Source organism: Thunnus thynnus, chromosome 18, assembly GCF_963924715.1.
Source record: "Thunnus thynnus chromosome 18, fThuThy2.1, whole genome shotgun sequence".
Classification (NCBI taxonomy): Eukaryota; Metazoa; Chordata; class Actinopteri; order Scombriformes; family Scombridae; genus Thunnus; species Thunnus thynnus.
In genome coordinates, this window is record NC_089534.1 from 19,050,946 (window position 1) to 19,068,007 (window position 17,062).

At 39.6% G+C, this 17,062-nt stretch overlaps 1 protein-coding gene across 1 annotated transcript in view; it reads right to left on the reverse strand.

Annotated features, from left to right (window-relative positions):
* The window catches only part of otofa (otoferlin a), a 78,059-nt gene extending 63,849 nt beyond the window's left edge, over window positions 1–14,210 (reverse strand). Inside the window, exons 1-2 of the mRNA XM_067572302.1 lie at window positions 13,871–14,210; window positions 8,468–8,526 (exon numbers count right to left, since the gene is read on the reverse strand). Of these exons, the coding sequence (XP_067428403.1) occupies window positions 8,468–8,526; window positions 13,871–13,952 (141 nt within the window). The 5' untranslated portion in view covers window positions 13,953–14,210. The remainder of the gene's footprint in view (window positions 1–8,467; window positions 8,527–13,870) is intronic.
* Window positions 14,211–17,062: the final 2,852 nt, after the last annotated feature.

Genomic DNA, 17,062 nt, shown 5'->3' on the forward strand with positions numbered 1-17,062 from the left:
AAAGCCTATTTTCATTAATAGAACAAGTTTGGTGACCTAATGTGATCCCCAGCATAGCTCCACCAAAACTCAATCAGGCAGAGGACTGCAAGTGAAAATGCCTTTGGGAATGTGCAGGGACTTTAAATACACAAAAGTACAAGAGAAACAAACAAACAAAAATATGAGGTAACTTCGTGTTCATGTTCTGTTTTGTTCACAGCTCTGCACAGCTTGGACTTAAAGCTGTCAAGTATTCACTGTGCCTCATACGCTGACTGGCAAAAAAACTGCTGCAATGCGCCTAATATAACATTCGGTGACTCACTTTATTAAAATGTCTCACAGACTATGTGGATAAAAACATGTGAATCTGAATGAAAAATGAAAAAAAAAACACAGGTCCTATTTTAGATCCTGCTCTCCATCCCCCCCCCCCTCCACCCAAACACCCTCTCCCTACTAACCTTCTGTACTGTATGACACACAGCCTAATTGGCGGAGTAAGGCTGCTCATTAAAAGTGACAGGTATGATCTCACTAACCGGAAGCCTTGAGGCCACAGTGGCCTATCAGAGGGACTAAACGCTCCACGGAAGAGTAGCTATAACTGCTATGATCTCACGCTGTAGCACTGTGGTGAGCGGTTGGGTGACCGGGCCGTCCTCAGTTCCCCCGCTCACCATCCTTTGACATCTTATGACTGTTGCCATGGACACAGAGGATAAAAATCCTCTATGATTAATTATAAACAATAAGCTCCAAATAGACACTTGCTTACAACAAGGTTTGGGAGATTTATAATATTTACTATGAGAACCTTTTGTATGTTATGCCCTTTCTTTTGTGCTACGTTTCCAGCTCATTATGATCTTATGATGTGCAATCCTCCACGCTTGGATTCTGCAGGTTTAGATGTACTCTTAAAGGATAAAAGAGATAAGGGTAGACTGCTGAAATAGGCAGTGGAAGTCACCTTCTCATTACAGCAGGCTTTAGCAGCTGGCTCCATATGCTATATAATATTTAGAATGTGAGAAAAGAGTTTTGCTGTATTCTGTGGATTTGCTGTCATGTTCAGCGTGAGACAGTTCACCCCTGCAACAGTAAATTATTAAATCCTAGAACTTCACTCGAACTTCACTGCATACAGTCCCTGACCTTAACTTCCATTATTCTGCTTCTCTCCATTCTTTCTTTTCCCCTTTTTGACCCATGTGTTTTTTTTTATTATGCAACAACCTTGTCATTGTGGAACACTTAAACCTTTCATTCTGGTGATCTTCACTTTCTGAAAAATCATGCTTGAGCAAATTTCAAGTTCAATTATTTAAGACCATACCTAAAAATATGTCGTTTTTTAAAAACCATTGGCTTATTCTATTTCTTTCTTTTTGCCTGTGCACCAATACTGAGAATACAGTATATTTTTGCACAGCATTCACAGAAGACGGATCTTGTGTCCCTCCCTTGTCTTGTGCATTCCTATAAACTGCATAGCCATTGAGACTGAGTTACATCTAGATTACACAGTAGTAATGCATTCAAATACAGCCTCTGCAATTAAGACTAACTCTGGGAAGCTTTTAACATACAGTTTTAGTGAGAATTTGCTAATTTTGTTGAGAATCTGCTAATTCTTGAGGGCGTAGTTTTGTATTTTTGCCACTGGATTGCATCAAGTGGTTCATATTTTGTCTCCAATACACACACTGAAAAAGTCTGGATGAAACAGCATTTCTGACAAGCCACATCTGCTGAGAAACTCGATCTTATCCAATTCACTGACATTGCTACGTGCACGCTCCCAACCCAGTCTCAATTTACTTTTTTCCAATTGGACTGTCCATCCCTGTTTCACTTCCATTCCTGCTCTGTTTCTCACATGTCACTCTCTCTCTGCTCATGCTGCAATGTTTCTCCATTTATTTCAGTCTAATTTACAGCATGTCTCAAACAAAATGCCACAGCTGCAGACAAACTGACATTAATCCGGTCAGAATTCTTTCACTCACCAAAATGTGATGTATATTTATTAGTCACCGCGGCAGCCACAAGCCATGTTTAGACAGATTCCAGTGTTGTTGCTTTCTTTCTCATTCATCATCATTCATACAGTATTATGTCATTACTGCACTGATAGTATGCAAGGAGATTTAAGTGAAATCCAACAAAGATTACTTTTATGTAAGAGCAGGTGTGACTTGGATGTCTCAAGTTGGAGGTAAATCCTCCTCTATTGAGATTGAGTGGCACTGAGGACATCTTTATCCAGTTAATTCAATCAAATCTCATCGTTTGAAATTAGACTCTAATAAGATTGCAGTTAACTCCCCAATTTGTGCTGTGTAAACCAGATGGTGCAGAGATAATGAACAATACATTTGTCAAGTAAGCTGCTCCACAACTCAAAACTGACGGTGTTGTGCTGGGAGATAGCGCTCACCCCTCAATTAAGAACTTTTCTGCTGAGATGGATTTTTTTCTTATTATTTTCAACAAAAGAAGCTCTACCTTCTGTTCCTCTGGTGCCTATTCAACCTAATATGTTGCGGTACAAATGGCAAAACAACAGCTCAAGCTAATCCTATTCTACATTTGATGTAGAAACTGTTATTGTGAGAGCTGAGCTTTCCAACACAAAACTACTTAAAAAAAATACATCAAAACTGTTACAGCAATACAGTATAGGACTGAAATACTAACTGAACTAACGAGGAGATGAGGTGCCGGTGGGGAGATGCACGGAGAAACTCAAGTGAGGGGAACGAGGAGATGAAACAAGAGAATGGAAAAGAATGCGATAGGCTGGGGAAAACACTGAGAAAGGGCAGAGCTGATGAGGATGATGTAGGGCAGGCAAGGAGGGAAGACTGGAGGGAAAAGCAGGCTGGGAACAGAGGAGGAAAAACACAGGGCAAACTGAAAACCAAAAACCAAGCATACACATGAATATAACTTAAATATATAAGTCACATTGAGCAGGAACAGCAAACACGCCTCGACATAACATTGACAACCTTTAAAGGGTCTTTAAAGAACTCAGACATACATCGCTGTTGACATAAACATGAAACAATAAGTTTGTCAAGTGGAGTGGCCTGCATGAAACAACAAAAAGAGGACTGAAAGGCAACTGTTGCTCTGAATTTTAGTTCACTTTTGCAGTTAGTTTCTACGAGGGTTAGTGTGTAGCAAGCAACAGTCCTCAGTCGCATTTCCTTGAGAAAACAACTAATGTGAAAGCAAACTTCAATATCAACCTTGAGGGCCTTTTGCCACTCAGTTCAAGTTCCAGTTCAATGAACAGGGAAAAATACCGAGGGCATCTGCTGGACTGGTGGGGGCACATAGAGCCAGAGTGGAACAGAACCATGACACTTTGGTCTCATCTACTGGGACCATTTTTTTTGCAATACCAAAAAGAAAATCTATTTGGCTTTATGCCAGCTATTTCATATTGTGATACTTCATGACAGAAATTATTTCAAACAGAGTGCCCTGGAAGCCGAATGGTTACGGTACATGCCACATAACTGCAGCATGCCTGGTTTGATGCTGGCTAGGGACCCTTGTTGCATGTCGTGCCCCTCTCATCCCTTGTTTCCTGTCTGTTTATCTACTATCAGCTGTCTAATAAAGACAAAAAATACCCCCCTCACACCCCCCCAAAAAACAAGCAAACAAAAAAAACCCAAACATATATTATATTAAAAAAAAGAAAGAAAGAATTTCAAACATACAGTAGGAGGGAAGCCGTATGCTGTATAGTAGTTTCCTCCATGCTGTGCTTCAGATGTAATGACTGGACTGTAAAACACAAGAAATCTAATAAAGGTTTAGATTTGTGTAGTCCTAATTCTCTATTTATGGACATATTTTATTGTATATTGTTTTTTTACTGGGTAATTTTTTTGTAGTTAAAGTATTTTTCCAAGATTACTTCATCTACTTCATTTTTTACCATCCTTTGCTTAGGTATACCTTGTCACTCCTGAGAGAGACTTCTTAAAGCAGAGGAGTTACAAGCTGATGCACATGGTTACACACACTAACAGCAAAGGAGAAATGGGCCACTATTTTTTTCCTCTCCTAAGGACTTAATGGGCAAAAATATAAATATACAGCATTCCCTGCAGAAATGATGTGTGTGCAATCTGTATGCGTGTGTGTATGTGTGCACATCAGCACACTTGTTTAATTCAGTTTTTTCATTATAACCACAGATCACAACATTCAGTTCAGTACAATTTACCAACTGTAGATTCCACTGTGCTCATTCTGGCTGCTTAAATTTCAGCCTCCAGCTTCCCCCCAACTCTAAACTGGCAAAGAAAATATTCTGTACAGATCATCATTTATTCAGTATACTCAGAGATGGGAAAGCACCTCCATGGAGTTGCCCTGAATCTTAAAAACTGGTGAAGTTCATAAACTATATTTAGTACTTGCAATATTCCAGCTAGTGTCTAGTCCAGAGGCGACTGCTACTTCTCATCTGATCAAGTGGTCAGCAAAGCAACAGCTGAACATCCAAAAGTAACTCAACCTAATGCATACATTTATGTTATAAGAGTCTTTTATTCTGCAGTGAGTTATTGGATACTTGGTATGATGTATATTAGTTTAAAAACCTCACCCTGATATTGATATGTTCTCATATAACAGATACGCCATACTTGAGCCCACTAACTTCCCAAACCTCATTACCAGGGCAGCCAGGGAAGTGTTTTGTTGGAAGTGACCTCACTGAGGTCTCAAAGCACGCCCTTGAGCGCTGACTCCTGAGCAGGTTGATGAGGACTTCAGTGGTGAAGTAATGCAAAAATGTCCACAGCTACAAAGAGAACTACTGAAACCAGTCAAATTTGCAACATGCAAACTGTGATATTCAACACGAGAGTCAAGTTTCACTATTCGAAACAATTGCTATACTAGCAAAGCATGCATGACCCTCATATTTATCTGCATTTTTTTGGAGCAACAATAAATTAGGAAACATAATGCTGCAACTATTTCACCGTGTATGCAGTCCTTAACAATCAATTTTGTGATACAGGTGCCGAAACAGTAAGCACACAACACCCTAAAAAAGCCATGAAAAAGTCATGGGATTTAGAGATTTTGTGTTACGTAATCACAAGATTCTCATTAAAAAGTCAGGCTGTGCACTTAGTGTGGGGCTGTAGCAGCTGGAAGTCTGTGGAGAAAGACTATTCTCATACTCATTACGTTTGCATAATAATCCCCCTTGCTTTGTCTGCATATAGTTCAAATCTCTTGACATCTTTTTTTTGTAAACTAAACAAATACATAATCTAATTCAGGCATATTCTCTCTGTCTCTTAGACACACACAGTAGCTACAGGCCCAAACTCAGTGAACCCTGCGGTCACATACAACACTTGCAGCGCTTTCTGTTCTTTGCTCCAGTTATGTCTAACTAGTGAGGGGGAAGCCCTGTTATACTGCAGCTAAAAGCCAAGTCCCACCATACAATGAATAATGAATACAGATTCCCCATCCAGTCTATCCGCATACTAGTTCAAAGGCGTCCTGCTAGTCCATGCATAAAGCAACAAGACACACAACTCTATGCTAATGGCCAATTCAACTCCAGGGGCTGGACTGAGCTTACTGAGCCATGCAAATGTTCCAGGGCTAAGGATGAAGATGTCAGATGAAGAGGAGGTTGATGAGGAATTGCTCCAGTGTTTGTGGTGGGGGGAGGGTTAGGAAAACAGTGCATGTATGCTTGGGCACCAGCGGTACACAACACATAGTCTCAGGAGCCACTGAAAGCACAAGTCGTCCTAAGGGAAGCCCGGACATTTTATTGACGCTGAGTGATCCTAACGACCTCCCAAGCAGTAAGGCATGCAAGACGAGAGCATCGAGTGAGGCTGTCACAAGCAATCGCGTATCAGTGTCAGCCACTCAGTTCTATACCAGTTACTGTAAGGCAGCACGCAGGAATATTGTCACAAATTTTCCTGACACATCTCTCCCCTTTGTCCACTTTTCTCTCTCTCACATTTCACCCGTGATGTTACAAAAGCAGCATTATTTCTGCAGGGGTATGTTTCTGTGTGTGTGTGCGTGTGTGCATGACTATGCAAGTTGCCAAACGTGTACAGTCATTTAGTCATTTTCCTGATTAGACTGAAAACAAAAGCCTTGGTTATCAGCAAAGGAAGCAGCACTCTGCTTGTGAGCACATCAAAGCAGTAATGTTTTTCTCTGTAAAAGCGAACAGCTCAGAGAAAAAAAATGTAGACAAACCTCCCATAGGAAGTGTCTTTATGTGATTGAGGCTCTACCTTTTGTTTTTGCTTTTTTCATCCCCTGACTTTATCCCCTACCTCTGTTCTGCCTCTCTTGCTTCCACCCTGTGTGGATTTCTTCTCTGTTGATCCCCCAACCCTTATATTTCTCTTACCCCCCCCCCTCCTCTGCCCAGTTATATTACTCTTTGCATTTGAATCCATCATAACGCTTTCTCAGTGTGACAGGAGCCTGCAGGAATCCTATTGGGAACACTTCCCAGAATCCCACAGCAGCCACAGCGAAAAGAGACTGACCAGCCAGCACCACAGGGGCTCAAGTGAAATCCTTCTGGTGTTAAAAGACAGAATAATGTAATTTTCTGCACTTCAAAGAGAAACAGTAGGGAGCACATAATCACTAAACTTTCTTTTGCAAGTTTTAAGTTCTTCTGGCAAAAGAGGCTTTTGTCACTACAGCAGCAGAGTGTGCAATGTCTAGTTTAATTACAACAGAGCAAGTGTTCAATGACATGCATGGGTGGAGGTTGCTACCTCTGTTTCGCCTCTCAGATCCTGATGGACCATCAATGAAAAGGAGAGGGCCATTAGGCAGGACATTGGCCATTTGCAAGTGAGAACCAGCACAATGGCTTGTAAATGTGATTGTCTTTTTATGTTTGGTAGCCTTGCAATGGACTAGCGCCCTTTAAAATCCTACGCTAGTTAATAATATAGAAAATTGATGTAGATATCAATGTTTTTGTTCAAGGTGACTTACATTTTTTTTTCACATTCACGTACATTGGAAGCGATTTGAGTTTCCGTCGCTTGCTGAAGAACAAGGATCGACTCACCTATCTTGCACCTAATGGTTAAACTGTTCTACCAAACGAGCCAAAACCACTCCAAAATATGAACAAGTGCTGGATAATAAATGGGATTATTGTGAGGATAATTCAACAGCATGACTTTAATGTGATAATTGGCAACATTCTTAAAAAAAAAAGTTTGTATTCTCTCACCAATGCTAGTGTATAATACAATGGTAATTTGTTGTATATCCAATTCATAAAAAACTCTGCAATTTGTTCAGAATCAAGGTAATTATATCATATCATATCATAATCAATGACACAAGGCAAGATTACAGGGATTCATTGGTGTAGATTTCACACTTTTTATTAATATGATTCTTTCACTCTAGGGAAAAGACCAAGTGGCAACTGCCACGACCTGAGGCTGAAACCAATGCGGAAGTACCTTAAAGTGCAATGCCACCGACAGCTGCTACATGCTGGCTCCAAGTGACTCCTATTCAATATGCATTAGCTTCTTTCTAGAAATACTAAGTCAATAATCTTTTTCAATAAGCCATTATGGTCTCAATCACCCTCTCATAAGTGTGCTGCTGATAATTATAGCAATTATTGCTCTGTTAATGAGATTTGAAGACTTATAGTACGCTTTGTCTGCATGTGGGCGTTAATTGATAGCTGTGATTGACAGTTGACTCACCTGCCTCTCTCCCTGGCTCCAGGACTCACACTGAGTCCCACTATTGTCAGAATATTTCAGTAAGTTTAATGTTACTTGATAATGACACTTGCCCTGTTAGCACAATTTAGCTAAAATAGCTAACATTAGCCCAAGTGTGCACCCGTCCGTGGCAGCGGGGCGTGTTTCCAGAGTGTGAAAGGCAACACCTCACACTCCTTATCTGGAAGGTCCTGCTCCAGACAGAAAAGATGGCACCGACCCTAAGCAGTCGCTACGATCATCTTTATACAGTATACAATTTATAGAGAAGACTTAAACTGTAGCTCAACTGTTCTACTTCATTCTCTATGTTGAAGAAATTTGAAGTAGTAATAGAGTTATTAGATGCTTACTATAACAACAAAGTTATAATACTGACTATGTAAGCGTAAATGTGAAATCTTACTGTACTTCTCATTGTGTAAAAATATATAAAATCATGTTTGAGTGTTAATGTGATCACTTTAATCTGAGTACAAACAGATTAAAAGTGAACATTGCCTTCTACATTATGTCTACTAATTACTGCCTCACTTTATTAACAAAACTTGCAGGCTGTGCAATCAGCATGTTGTTATCTACAGTGGAGTCGGGATGGTTGTGGTTTCTATTAAGTCAAGAGATAACTGCTTATCGGTCATTATCGGGGTGGGCTGGCGTATGACAGAGGAAATGAAGACACTGACCTCATTAAAGTGGGCCACTGCTTCACAGTTCTCTGCTACATGGCTGTAGAAGGACAGACCTGAAAGGTAAGGAAGAGTTAAGAGGTTAAGGATGGTTAGATGGATCAATAATACAGTTGCAATTAATGTCAATGCCGTTTGAGTGGGTGGGCACACAGCACAGGCTGATTATAAAGCACTCGATCTTTATATTTAATTCAATCTGTGTGCATTATGGAACAGGTTATGAAAATTGAGTTTTAGGTAGGTTGTCAGTCATAGTAAATATATTCATCACTCATAATCAATCATCACTCACAGGCATAATGAGAACTTTTCCTTTTACATTTTGCTGCTAATACTTCTGAAGCATTGACTTTTACTGTCAGGGAGTATTTTTGATTCATGTATGTATCGATTCACAGAGAAATTTATCAAGATTAAAACGGTCCCAATACTGTCTGTTTACATCTGTCACATTAAAGACCAGTGAAAAGACAAATTAATGACTAAAGTACCTGAAAAATACACAAATGAGACTGGCTCCGTGGAGCCACAGGAGACAGAAAATAAATGCAGACAGTTGAATGGCTACAAAATGACTCACTATGCGTCAGAATGGAGACAGACAGACAGAAAGATAAACAGATCCTAGCCGAAATGAAATAGAAAAGAGATTTTTTTTGGTTATGGACAACACAATGTACAGAATTTCCACATGGTCTCCTTAGATAACTGTGAAAACCATAATGTGGTGGGGCAGTGTGTATTCAAGGTTATATTCAGGGCAGAGAGCCGCTTACTGTAACCTGATTCACTCATGCGTGCTGCAGCCTGTGCTCACCTGGTTGCTTTGTGATGCTCATGAATGGCATCAGGCGGCTGTGTGCATTTTGCTTTGTTGCTATAGTTTGTTTTGTGGGGGTGTTGATGTATTTTTTGGTGCGTGCGGACAGCTGATGTGTACTGACACACATTTATGTATAAAAATACACACAGGCACATGTGCACACACAAAGATGTACAAAATGAATTACAACTACTGCCAGGCTGACTGTGATAAGGAGTTTGAACATAAATAAACATTGTGGATTGATGATTTATTATTATCGGTGCTGAAAGTATCCTCTCACACATTCACAGAACCACTGACCTCTGAGTTTACAAAAAGGAAAAGATACATCAACATGCAAAGGTAAAACTGAAAAGATATCATGATTCAAACAGCCTCATCAGTATCCAGAGTCCCCATTTTGACTCAGTTTATCATCTCTGTCATAAGTGTTCCCATCTCTCTGTTCCATCACTCCCTACTCATTACAACCTTAGAAAACCCTCATCTTTTGAAATATATATATTTTTTTTTAGAAAATAAACACCACTTAAATGTCAGAGAGGCTGACAATATTCCTCCTACATTATTCAAAACAGAGGCATCACTGTCATACCAGCGTTTTCATCTCACTCAAACGTGGGTTTGGGAAAGTAGATCATGTGAAGCTTATATAAGGTGCTCCAAACTAAAACAACATTCAGCTAATCAGGTTGTCTTTTGGCCTTGGTGGAAACGGTGAGGAATAATGTGACAGAGAATAGAGTGAAAAGAAGGATTGAAAGGACCTGTGGTGGGCGAAAGAAAAGAAATGGATTGTACATATATATATATATATATATATATATATATATATATATATATATATATATATATATATATATATATATATATATATATATACCGAGCAGACAGCGATAAAAGGAGTGAAAGAGAAGGATGGAGAACACTGTGAAAGACTCAAACTAACACAAGTGAAGTGGGTATAGAAGCTTTTAGAAGCTCTTTAGCTGTCCTTCGGTTTTACCTGAATTTCATAAGATTTACAGTAAAACAAAGAAATGGAGCGTAGAGTAGAAAAGTGGGAAACATTTTGTTTGCCATAATGCTATGGGTGTTCTTGCTGTTTGCCATAATCAGAGTCTCCTGGCATGCCTCTGAGCATCTCATGTTTATTGTCCCATACTGTGTTATTTCCTCATTTTCTGATCCATTTACGAGACAAATCAGAGATGGTGTACATACCAAATAGGTGCCACAATTCAAAACTAAATATGCAATAAATGTCTCTTCCAGCAGAGGATGCATAGAAAAGAGCTTCAGTGAGCTCCAGGAATGAAAAGGAACTTTCTAATAAGTCATCCTTTGTAACAGAGTTATAAGCGTTAATTAAAGATTGAAAAACCATCGCATTTGCAGTTGTAAATGTTAGTAAGCCATTAATAAACGTCTTGTGTTTCTATATTCTTTAAATTAATATTTAATAATGAGTTTCTATAGTAATCCATCAAGTCTACAGGTGTAAATTTTAAGTTATTTATTGGTCCAGATGCCCTGTGAGAGCTAAATATTTCCACAAACTGGCTTTTTTTTTTCTTAATAACAGCCTATAGATAATCTATAAAGCAGTAGTAAATGATTAATTAACCATTAATAAATATTAATTAATGCATATAAAGGGTAATTTATCACAAAGTGGTACCGGAGTGGCAATGACATCTGCAAAACACAGTGGATTGACCAAAACTCTGTTTCAGTCCAGGAATTTAAGAAGATTTTGAGTAAAAAAAGCTAACAAACGAGCAGCAGTACAGCAGTGCAAACGTCAAGTATCTGAAATTTAGCAAGAGGGTTGATAAGTGGTGAAAAGAGTTGAAGGGAAGGCCTTATCTAGCAAGCTGTAATTGAATATTTAAATTGATGTACTTGTGAACTCCTGCAGGGTACTGTGCGATTGCTGAGCCAAAGCATCAGCAGCTGGAGTGTCATTCTTTGATAAAGCGCAGCACTACAGTTACTGTAACAGAAGGGATTCATCAAAGACTTGTCAAGAAATCAATTAAGTTTTCATGCCTGGCCTTTGAAGAAGACTTTTTTTTTCATTTCTGCTGTTATCGAATAATAATGAAGTTTTAGCTTGACCAGTCAGGAAACCCCGATGTCTTCTTTATTGCTTTTTTATATATTACATCTTGAATGCAATCGATGCCATGATTTATGGCTTTTATTTTCTGAAAATATTGGAGATGTTTGATTCTAGATAATGTGTGTTGTTGACCATATTACTGTGGGTCTCTTTCCCTGTCAGACACAACACGGGAAGTCGGCCTCACATGACGTAAAAAATCTTCCCACCAGCCTCTCGAGGGGTCATGTATAGTTTGACATACTCAGAAGGGGCTGTGGCTTCCTGGCAGACTTCTTCCTCTCTAAGCAGGAAGTTGCTTGAGCTGAAAGCAGGAAAAGTATGACTCAAAAACCCACAGCGATGAAAGAGACTGGGGATGCAAGACGCAAAGCAAATACTGTGAACAGAAAAATACAGTATGTAAACATTTTGCAGTAGAACAGTAATAAAACCTTAATTTAAAAGGGCTTATGATTATGCCTTCAGTAAAAAGTCTATTTACAGTACAACGGCAGAGGAGAAGAAACAGGAGAAGAAAAAGTGGATGGTAATAAAATTTCCTCCATTTGAAATGTTTTCACCGTCTGTGGCAAAGTGATGCTAATAAATCTGCCTCTTTTAACAATTTAACATCAAAATAATCAATTTTTCAAGAGTGAAATATTTTTTAAAAATCACATTAATCATATAGTGGTTGTCATGGTGATTCGGTGTACAAGGGGTCTGATCCTCTCTCTCACTAACCTTTTCTGTGATATTCATTATTTAATGACCCATAAATACCTAAATACACAGCACATATTTTACATCTGGCCACTCGGATCAAGCGATTTCATATAAACAGATTGCAGTAAGTGAGTTAGAAAATGAAAAATCTGGTTGATATTTAACAAAAACACCCCACATACAGTTTTTAACCCCAGTAATATTTGAAAATCTTATGTGTGTTGAACAGGACAGGTGTGTGTACGATGTCTAATAGGTTTAAATGTTAGAAAATGTTCCCCATTTTAAAAAATTGTTGGCATATTATGTAATATGTCCTGCATCTAAGAATACAGTTGGATGTGCACGGCTTCTGCCTTTTTCTATTTATTCAAAAAAGCCTCACATACAGAATCTGACACCAGTAAAAAACAGTGAAAGCTACTCATGTTTTCAACTTCAAATTGCACTATCTCACTCAGATATAGGGCAGAAATTGAGGTAAAAGAAGCAGCGCAGACACCAACACACACACACTTTGATGCTTAGCATATTTGAAATTACAAGCAGATGAACTGCAGCAACTGTGCTGACAGTTGGGCCATGGGGACTGGTGGAAGGGAGTAGACGGTCTAATCCTTGACTTGGATGACGGTTCATGTAAGATCAACACCCTGGTGAATTCACAGCGCAGAATTCCCCCCCCCCCCCCCCCCCCCCACACACACACACACAGGCACACACACAGGAGAGGAGAGGAGAGGAGAGGAGAGAGGTTGGGGGTGGTGGTCTTGTAACATTCTACACAATACTGGTGCTGACAGCAGGAGTCTAAACAGGGATCTGCTGGGATTGAACGCTTGTCATCAGTCAGAAAGAGTGTGTGGACTGATCGCTGTCCAAGGTGCTGAAACACCCGCGTTTTCTCACACAAACACACACTCACATATTCACACACACAAAGAGATGAGTGGATGAATGAATCCACTGAACTCCTTCCCTCTTATACTCACCTCTGGTCCCTCTTACAGTTGCAGCGGTTCCTGTTTCCTCTGGGACACAGTGTGGCTCAGATGCTAGAATAAGCATGACCCTGTAGTAATTACCCCGAAGGCTTGATAAAACAGACCCCCACACCTCGACCCCCGCCGCCCTCCTCGGCCCAATCGATGCCATAAGCATTGTCAGTTGTAACCTACTGGCCTCTTGGTCTTATTGCTGTATGAGTAAAACACACATATCTGGTGGACACATCAAGTGAAAATCATAAGAATTGTAAAATCACTGTTTTATCACGATGGAGTTTTGCGTTTTCTTTATTATAGCAGTTATTAAAGAGCTAACAGCCAAATATTCATATAATATTTCTATAAGGATTTTAAGTTTAGTTATACTGCCCTTTTAAATTGTATAGGCTCATGCATAGGGTGTTTTTAATCTAAAGTGGCCTCATTTTAAATAATTTTTAGAGGTGATAGAGAGGATCAACGCGATGCATTCAAAGACTCTTGCTATGTATGATCCAGTTTTCCTCCCTGAGAAAAAAGCGCATTGAACATCAGAGTGCGGAGCGAGCGCGTCCCCGAGGACCGCCGATCCTTGAGGGGTTTTCCCAACTTTTTACGCATCCAAGATGAACTAATTAACTTCCATCACATTGTCAAACATAAATCAAATCAGCTCCCACCACACAGCGTGATTTCATTTCAAAACTTACAGGCTAAAACATACAGAAATCTGGCAGATAAACATGTCATACCTCTGAATGTAACTTTGGCGATCCTGTCACCTTTCCCCCGGAGGTGGGCGACCGTCTTCAGGTGAACCATTAGTGCCATCATTAGTCCAAACTGGTCAGGGGAGTAATTTTACTCCACACAGATAAAACTTGAACCTGCTTGCCGCAATCTGTATTTAATTATCTTTAGGTGAGCCTCTCCTTGCGTCTGGATTCGCTGGACCCAAAAATCGTTTTCCATACGGACAGCATGTAGAACAATTTGTTGTTTTTTTTTAACTAATAGTAACAAAAGTGTGAATTACAATAAGCACATGCTCCAGTTAACATCTCCTCCTGCTCTGTGCTCCGTGGCTGATGGGTGTATCGCGCATCTCCGAGCTGCCACTTGCTCTCACTCTGCTCGTCTTGCAGGAAGGGCGGGGGGTGGGCTACAGCTTCAGCGTGGGGATGGTTCATGCTCTCATTGTAAGATATCAGTACAGCCCTGGGATCTGAGGCAATCATTTTTCTTCAGTGCGTAAAAATCTCCCATATAGTTATGATACTGCCTGATCTTGGTCAGTTAAACAAGATTCTAAAATACATTCAGTAACTTTAAATTCATAAAGGAGAGACTAAAACTAAACTAAAACTAAAAAATCCACATTATGTAATCTTAAATCTCCCATTAGAATAGATTGAAATGGTGTATGTGGGTTACTGAATAAATGGTAATGACAAGTGGATTATTCATGCTCCATGACAATGCCCTTAAAGTATGTTTGAAAAACTTTTTGTAGGACTAAATCTGTGTGACAGATGCAGAGTAGGTGCTAGGCAACCCAATTTCCCACTTAATATCATTCAGGATGGCTAAAGTCAGGGGTCAGATCAGGTGAGCTTTGCCTGTTGGTCTTTGTCTGGCACTGGCCAGTGGTTGACCTTTCTGATCTGGTAAACTGGCATGATGAGGACAAAGAAATCTTTCCTCGACCTGTAGTTTGTGTATTTGTTACAAGAAAGGAGAAGCAGAAGGGTAGCTGCCCGTGTAGCTACTAGGGCCGTGAGGGATTCTGCATGCATGGAAGAAAATGAGAAACATTCTGTCGGCGCAATGAGAAAATGTAAAAAAGTGACCCTTTCCTTGAACATTATCTTTGATGTTATGTGTGGGAAACATGAAAATGTGAGCGTACACCTGGAAAATCAAACATGACTTTTCTGGGATGTAGCTTAAGGGGAAAGTACGTGCAAAGCTATATTATTACATTTTATACTGACATTCTAATTTCACCCCATAACATTTAACAAGTGATAAACTAAACTGTGCTGGGAGTTTTTTTTTCAGAAAAGCTACTATTTCCAGGAGTATCACAGTTCCACGAGTGGCAGCAGGAATCCTTCTGACAGGACTGTGAGTTTGCTGGCGCTTAACATCCCAGCAGGCACAGTGGGATGTTAAGCACCAGCACAGCTTATAGGTTCTTATAGGTAGGGACAGACAAGACTCAAGTCATCTGCTGAGAGAAACTTCCACACAAAAATACATTTTGTGACAATGAAGTATAGACCGACTCTTTTGATATGTATATTCAGTAATATCCATTTGGTGTTTCTGTTTACTCAACCAGTCTATTTCAGTTACCACAGTAAGACAGTTTATTAAATGTTTTTCTTCCCCCGAACCCTCTTAGGGAGTTTGGGAAAGCTACAACAACAATGCTTGAATGAAAAAGCTAATTCACTAAATCGTCACCTCTACTTTATGAGAACACCAGCCGATGTAAAAAAAAGCATAAATTGTGTTATAAATTTGGTTGGATGCTGAGCAGCTCTTTACCTAACAGCATAATGTAACACCCTTAGTATACAGGAATAACAAAATGACAAAAGAAATCAGGTTAAACTGTTGATAGAACGGCAACAAAACACTCATTTTAACACTATTTGTATAAACTCAGCTGGACATCCAGTCTTATCTGATACGGTCTTATCAGCAGAGACAACCTATTTCATCATGAGCATCTTGTCTTTTCATTTGGGGGAATTAAAGCAGGACCTGACACAAATGACTGCAGGCATGTGTAAAATAAGGTAGGACACCCTGCACTGGTTGAAGCTCTACCTGAGGAGAAACTTGAAATCCTGTCTCTCCCTCTTTGTATGTATGTGTGTGTGTGTGTGTGTGTGTGTGTGTGTGTGTGTGTGTGTGTGTGTAACAGTGTCTGTGCACATTTGCAGGTTTGCAGGGAGAGAGAGAGAGAGAGAGAGAAAGAAATCAAACTATCTACGTAAATAATACTTTTTTAGTTTAAAAATGTATTATGTTTTGTGCTGACTCATGCACTCTTGAAAGATGCTGCAGTAGTGTGTGTGTGTGTGTGTGAGAGAGAGAGAGAGAGAGAGAGAGAGAGAGAGAGAGGGAGAGAGCGTGACAGGCTACTAGAGACTCAATCAGCACCAGTAATGAGTTTATGAAGTTAAGGCTGGAAGGCCAGAGACTATAAAAAACAAACTTCAATTACTTTATTGGCCTCCGGGGGGCCATGTAGACCACTGACACATGTATTGATTTTGTGGCCAATCTGTCAATTTTATCTTCATTGACAAATACTGAAAAACCAGCCTGATGAGTTTACAGTTTGCATATGACTACTGCATCTCCAATATTGTAGAAACCACAGAGGCATTGTGTTTTTATTATATAATTTAAAAAATCAATATTCATTGCATGACTCATACTGGGCTACAATTTCTTTTGTAGAATCTCACATCTTGTTCATTATGTTATTTAATTTGAAGTCTTTTCCTGGTGCAGGTAAATAGTGCAGCCAACAGGGGGAGACGTTGGTCTGAAGTAAAACCACCTACAGATTTACAAAAGTCCTGATCTTCATCTGAAGCCCATACAGATACTGTGTAGAGAGACAGACAGATGACATGTCAATTACTTACCATACTTACTGACAATTATGAGTTAAAGTTCCAATTCTGACAGTGTAAATAAGAATATTACAGACATAATAACCTCTGAAGATTATGAAGAGTATCTGTGAAAGAGTAGCAGACTCAATTATTGCTCATCTGGAAGATTGCTGCTGATCTGGTGAGATTTTTTACTGATAAAGTGCGACAAAAAAGATCAAGAGGACTCTCTGGGAAACCTGAAGAGCCCATGCATGAAATAGGCTACGTGCTGCAAAGGTGTAGTGAGGCAGAAACCCCTCATTT